The sequence below is a fragment of the Esox lucius genome, chromosome 18 (assembly GCF_011004845.1).
Source record: "Esox lucius isolate fEsoLuc1 chromosome 18, fEsoLuc1.pri, whole genome shotgun sequence".
Classification (NCBI taxonomy): Eukaryota; Metazoa; Chordata; class Actinopteri; order Esociformes; family Esocidae; genus Esox; species Esox lucius.
Window position 1 is genome coordinate 400,304 of NC_047586.1, and position 6,876 is coordinate 407,179.

Below are 6,876 nucleotides of genomic sequence, written 5' to 3' on the forward strand. Positions count from 1 at the left end.
GATAGAACTCTTGACCAAATGTAGGGCACTACATAGGGAACAGGGTGATAGAACTGTTGACCAAATGTAGGGCACTACATAGGGAACAGGGTGATAGAACTGTTGACCAAATGTAGGGCACTACATAGGGAACAGGGTGATAGAACTGTTGACCAAATGTAGGGCACTACATAGGGCACAGGGTGATAGGGCTCTAATCGCAAGTAGTGCACTACATACAGTGGGGAGAACAAGTATTTGATACACTGCCGATTTTGTAGGTTTTCCCACTTACAAAGCATGTCTGTCATTTTTATCATTGGTACACTTTAACTGTGAGTGACGGAATCTAAAACAAAAATCCAGCAAATCACATTTTATGATTTTTAAGTAATTAATTTGCATTTTATTGCATGACATAAGTATCAGAAAAGCAGAACTTAATATTTGGTACAGAAACTTTTGTTTGCAATTACAGAGATCATACGTTTCCTGTAGTTCTTGACCAGGTTTGCACACACTGCAGCAGGGATTTTGGCCCACTCCTCCATACAGACCTTCTCCAGATCCTTCAGGTTTCAGGGCTGTCGCTGGGCAATACGGACTTAAAGCTCCCTCCAAAGATTTTCTATTGGGTTCAGGTCTGGAGACTGGCTAGGCCAATTCAGGACCTTGAGATGCATCTTAAGGAGCCACTCCTTAGTTGCCCTGGCTGTGTGTTTCGGGTCGTTGTCATGCTGGAAGACCCAGCCATGACCCATCTTCAATGCTCTTACTGAAGGAAGGAGCTCTATTTTTGTCTCATCAGACCACATGACCTTCTTCCATTCCTCCTCTGGGTCATCCAGATGGTGATTGGCAAACTTCAGACGGGCCTGGACATGCGCTGGCTTGAGCAGGGGGACCTTGCGTGCACTGCAGGATTGTAATCCTTTCTTCTTTGAGACTGTGGTCCCAGCTCTCTTTAGGTCATTGACCAGGTCCTGCTGTGTAGTTCTGGGCTGATCCCTCATGATCATTGATGATCACCTTCCTCATGATCATTGATGCCCCATGAGGTGAGATCTTGCATGGAGCCCCAGACCGAGGGAGATTGACCGTCATCTTGAACTTCTTCCATTTTCTAATAATTGCGCCAACAGTTGTTGCCTTCTCACCAAGCTAGTTGCCTATTGCCTGTAGCCCATCCCAGCCTTGTGCAGGTCTACAATTGTATCCCTGATGTCCTTACACAGCTCTCTGGTCTTGGCCATTGTGGAGAGGTTGGAGTCTGTTTGATTGAGTGTGTGGACAGGTGTGTTTTATACAGGTAACAAGTTCAAACAGATCCAGTTAATACAGATAATGAGTGGAGAACAGGAGGGCTTCTTAAAGAAAAACTAACAGGTCTGTGAGAGACGGAATACTTACTGGTTGATAGGTAATCAAATACTTATGTCATGCAATAAAATGCAAATTAATTATTTAAAAATCATACAATGTGATTTTCTGGATTTTTGTTTTAGATTCCGTCTCTCACAGTTGAAGTGTACCTATGATAAAAATTGGCTCTGTCCCAAACCTCTGAAGTGGCTCTGTCCAAACCTGTCAGTGGCTCTCTCCCAAACTGCCAAAGCTTTTCCTCTGAGCCCGACTCCACTCTTCAGAAAGGAAGCTGTGAGGTTTAGTAGTGGCCCCATAAACAGGCCAGTCTGTGGGATATTTGGAGAGTCCAGCCAGAGAATCAGGCCACACATTATCCTGGTATTTACATTTGAGCCAATATAGTTCCTGGATTATAATGCATTTACATTCTATGGCAGCCCATTTAGCATTCCATTAACATTCCATGGGGAATATTTAAACATTATTTAATGGCATGTCTACAATTAAAACAATATTGGGAAAGAATTTGACTAACTCTCATACAGATGTAGTCTGTGATTTTTGACCACTGGTTGTAAATACTGTGCTGTTAAGGCAAAACATTTTTTTTTAAATGTTCTCAAAAGTCACAGACGAAACTTCAATACACCCAGTGAAGTTGTTGGGCGTTAGATGAGGGACAAAAGTATGATCTACACATTTACCTAGCAGATAAGAGGCTGAGAACGTCCAAAATGGCAATGTTGGAAGATAATACACTTTACAGCGACCTCTACCGCTAGTATCTGAAAATGAACACGTGCATACACGTGCACGCATTCAGGCACACTAGCACACATACATTCTGTCACACAGTCTTAGTTGTTAAGCTCTGCAGTGTCGATATGCACTGTGGAGCTTCTGGCACACCGTTTTCTTTTGGAGGCCTATACATTTTCGTTGAATATATTAGATTCTCTGTGTATGTCAAGAAGAAGACACATTTCGAAGGGCAACCATATATAAGATAATAGAAATGCACATATATTTAGGAAAAGTCGTGCTATATGTCTGACGCTGTCTATTAGAGTACATGGTAAAATATGCAATTCGGACACAACAGAATAAGCAATTTTATTCTAGCATTAGAATGTGATGCAATATAATAACATTGAATAGAATATGCATTTATATGGCTTGATGAATACAAGATTCGACAATGTTAGTTGAGCTGTACTTCCACGACGAGCTAATAGCTTACAATTAAAACCATACTAAACGTGCAGTCCACTGCTACTCTCTGGAAATGTAACAATAATTCGATAACATCTTTCTATGACGGGATTCCAGGAGCGAAGGACCGTTTGCTGATTTCCCGTTACCAACGGTGCACTCTGGTTCTCTCGCTGTTTTGTCTTTTTCTGGAAAAAAATATTTCAAAGAGAAACCCGAAACATCTCCATTAGGTCTCCATGGAGACAAAACATCTGAACTCTCCAAATATGGACATGGAAGTGCAACGCAATCGCGTATAGAGACAACACGTTGTTACGCAAAATGCAGGGCACGCTGTGTGTTGTATATCTAAAATTGCAATGACCGTGAGAATATCGTCAGAAGATTAACGATGGTAAGTAATATATAGACATCATGTGTATCTAATTAAGGTAAAAACAACAAAACGTTGATCTGAAAAAATTACGTCATTGTTATAGTTATAAATTCGTAGAAAATATAGAAAGAGTAGGCTATAGAATCAAACACGAACGTTTATATTCGATATGTTTTCAGTATATATTCTATATATATATATATATATATTTAAGATTTTCCAATGAATGGAAGAACATTTCTTTTGTCAATGGTATTTTTATTTGTCGGTGTTCTATTCTTTGCATCAGACCAACCATTTGTCTTTGAAGGTAAAAAAATAAACTATGTCATAAAATGCATCTTGATACAATACATGGCACGGTGTTTTCATGGAAAACCTGAAAGAAATGTCACCTTACAGTAAAATAATGAACATTACTCAAACTGTAATTTCACATGTTAATAAGACAATCTGATATCAGTATGCATACAAACCAGTCTAGTTTCACATTTACATTTAAGGATGAAACAAATATATAGCACCCTGTTTTAATCAAATGGTTCGTTTTTGCATGCATTTCATTTTAATACACGGACAACAATAAATATCTCATCATTAGATTGAACAGCCCTCACAGGTGCACCGATATTTCTGGAAGAAGTTAATACTGTTACAGTCATAGTAAACATTTCATTTGGCGCTAAAGGTAAACAAAACTCCATAACAAACACAACAAAAACATCAGAGGATAGATTAATAGACCATAGCTTATTGAATCGTCATTGAACATTAATTTGAAATCTAAAATTAATCTTGACATATCTTTGAGGGTGTTTGTGTGTGTTGTTTGTATGTTTTTGTGTGTGCTGTGTATGTCCCACCAGTCCCAGAATAGTTTCACAAGGCCAGCAGAGTGGGAGAGTTGAGATTACCAGTTGTCAAATCAGATCTACCACCAATTCCTTCTTTAACGGTCTCAGGGCTGGGGTTGTAGCTGCCCTCCCCCACCACAGAGTCTATCTCAGAGTAATTGAAGGAGAACACAGAGCACTGACTGCTACAGGTGGGGCTGGAAGACATTGGGGTGCAGAGGGGCTCCAGATCGTTGGCCACAGACTTGTACAGGGTTTCCCAGTCAGACAAGCAAAAGGGGCCCCCAAGGAGGTTGATATCGGGCACGGACGGGGCGGTCTCTGGGGCCACAGTCATGCTGAGTTCCAGGCTAGGGACAAGGTCATCCTGGTCTAAGTCCAGGTCTTCCTCAACACTGGAGCACAGCAAGATGTTGGAGTTACCCAAGATGGCTGACGCAGAGATGGAGATGTTTGGGATGGGGACAGTGTCCATTTCCTGGAGTGAGGGGCCCCCAGACACAGTCCCTGGGGCCACATTGTCTTCCGGGAGTTGGAGTTTGTCTGCATCCTCCAAAATGGAGAGCAATTGGGGTGAGTCGGGAGGGTCCTGGAGCATGCAGACAATGTCTTCATCAATATCAACCTCATCTTCATCAATGTCAACCTCATCTTTGTCAATGTCATTTTCAACATTGTCCTCAGTGACAGTTATTTTGCAAACTGGTTGGTGGGTGAATAGGATCTGTTCCAATCTCACTTTCTCTTTCAGGAGGTTGGCAATCTCCTTCTGCAAGGCCTCTTTGTCTTCCTCAAGCTGGTCAGTTTCCTAAAGATAAAGCCACACATCAATCAATTACTGTATTTATTAAAGAATGTAGTGCTTCTTTAAAAGGTCAAACACATTGTATATCCATTCAGCTCCCAATCTCCATAAGGACATGACAGCTTACAGCTTGCAGGGTGTCAGTCAGCTCCCTCCGTCTATTGCGACACTTGGCAGCTGCTACTTTATTCCTTTCTCTCCTGATCTTCCTCCTCTCATCTTCCTCTGATGAAGGCTAGAACAATTACAAGAAAAGAGCCCACTAAATGCTTAATCCTGCTGCAGGAGAAAGGAATCTGGCAATATCATTACTTGAAAAGTAAATTCATCATTTCAATGTAGAGGTAGAAAATATAGCCAGGATACTCCACTAATGACACCAACTGACATGGACAAATGTGTAAAAAGCTGAACCATTGCTATTGTCTACCCGCACATCACGCATGTACAAAATGTAAAAAAAAATAACGACATTCTTCTCGATTTATTACAAACGTTACCTGATTTATTAAAAACGTTACCTGATTTATCGCAAACCTTACCTGATTTTTCGCCTTCTTGCAAGCAGATTGCCCCTTGTATCCAACCGCTCTGGAAGCCGACTGGGTTGGTGCGCTGTGTGCGCTGGGCTTTGCGCGTCCGCTGGAGGGGGAAGAGGTGGAGGCAGATAGGGAGGAGGGGGAGACTGATGCTGATGTGATGACGGTGGTCGGTTGGACCATCCACTGCAGATCCGGGGAGGTTGAGATTGCAGTCACCGTGGGGACAAAGGGAGAGCGCCGCGGAGAATCTGTTCCACCGCAGACATCCTACAAGGCAACCAATGAATCGATGGAATCAATAGAACACAATGACGTGCGTCGTTGACCTTTCCAGAAGAGGCGTGATGTGCAAAAATGATTTAGTTAATGTTGTGAAATTTTCTTAAATGACTGGTGGTACTCGGGAATAGGCTACCAAAGAACAACAACATAATTATACAATTCTTACAATTAAATGTAATTATTTGTCACGTCGCGCAAAATGTATAATTGACAGTCGAATACAGTTATCACTAATATAAATCACCATTGTCAAAATCATGATCTACTGTCATGATGGTATCAATTAAGTATTCAGTTATCATATGGGCAATATCGACCTACGACGGAATGTGAGGAATTTCAAGAGGATCTGTCAACAGTTTGGCTGTGACATAGGCCTATATGATATAGTCATCTAGAGCTCAAACATGCTATAAACATCTGGATAGGCAGTGTGTCGCAGTAACGTGGCTGACGCGGTGGATACATATTTTCTTTTACTGGATCGGTGCACGATCTTGTAATATGCCGCAGATTCACAACCACGCTAGTAATTAATATGCAATTACATTTAATATTGTTTCCACAAATTAAATGCAATGCCAAAATATATATATTTTGAAGAATTCCTCCACGCAATTCCATACATGTACCATTTTTTCCTGATAATATATCCATCCATTCATACCTGGAACGTGCTGCTGTCTACTGATGATGCGTTCGAGAGTGAGTCTTGAGATCGCTGGCTGCACGCGGGGATGTCCCCGGTAGGCGATGCTGCGCTGCTGCTAGTGCTGCTGCTGGACGAGCTGGAGGTGTCGTCGTAGTCTGGGATCAAATCTGGATACATTATATCTGTTTTCGCTATTGCTATTTGTTTATAATATTAAATTAAATCTTAGTTTCCCTTGTTTTATTGGAACTCTTCTGCACCTCTGTGCATCACTTTTACTGAGTTCACGTGAATGGTGCTGCAGTTAGTGGAGCGCGCCTCCTTTTATAGCTGGAATTTATGAATGAAATCTGTGTGGAGAGACCGAACCATTTCACCAAGAGGGGAGGGTGTAGAACAAACAGGTTCGTTTTATCAATGGAGCTGCAATATCACCTCCATACAAATTAATTGTGAATTGTGATTTTAATTAAGATGTATTGCACTACTCAAAAATAACCAAATATTACCTTTATTTTATAAATTGATACACTGTAGCCACCAACGTAATAATAAACTCCGCATCAAGCTACATGCTCTATGTGCAGCATTTGCATTACGCATGTTACTTTTCTTTATAGCTTACATTGTTTCATAATACACAAGACGATGCACGTTTCAGACCCTGTCTCGGACGTATGAAACTATATCTATTCCTTTGAAAATATATTGAAATAAATAATCTGCCAATGGTGAATTTCATGTAAAGTAGCCTAACGACAATGTCCTCCAAAAGACAGATGCCTATCCACAAAGTATTCAATAAT

General features: G+C 41.0%; 1 protein-coding gene across 1 annotated transcript; it reads right to left on the reverse strand.

The window, feature by feature from the left end:
- Nucleotides 1-3,181: 3,181 nt before the first annotated feature.
- On the reverse strand, nt 3,182-6,383 carry LOC105005940 (proto-oncogene c-Fos-like). The gene is made up of 4 exons (XM_010864208.4): nt 6,086-6,383; nt 5,137-5,403; nt 4,722-4,829; nt 3,182-4,597 (listed from the first exon to the last, which is right to left on the reverse strand). The coding sequence occupies exons 1-4, from the start codon at nt 6,245-6,247 to the stop codon at nt 3,815-3,817; spliced, it is 1,320 nt and encodes a 439-aa protein (XP_010862510.1). The 5' UTR covers nt 6,248-6,383; the 3' UTR covers nt 3,182-3,814.
- Nucleotides 6,384-6,876: the final 493 nt, after the last annotated feature.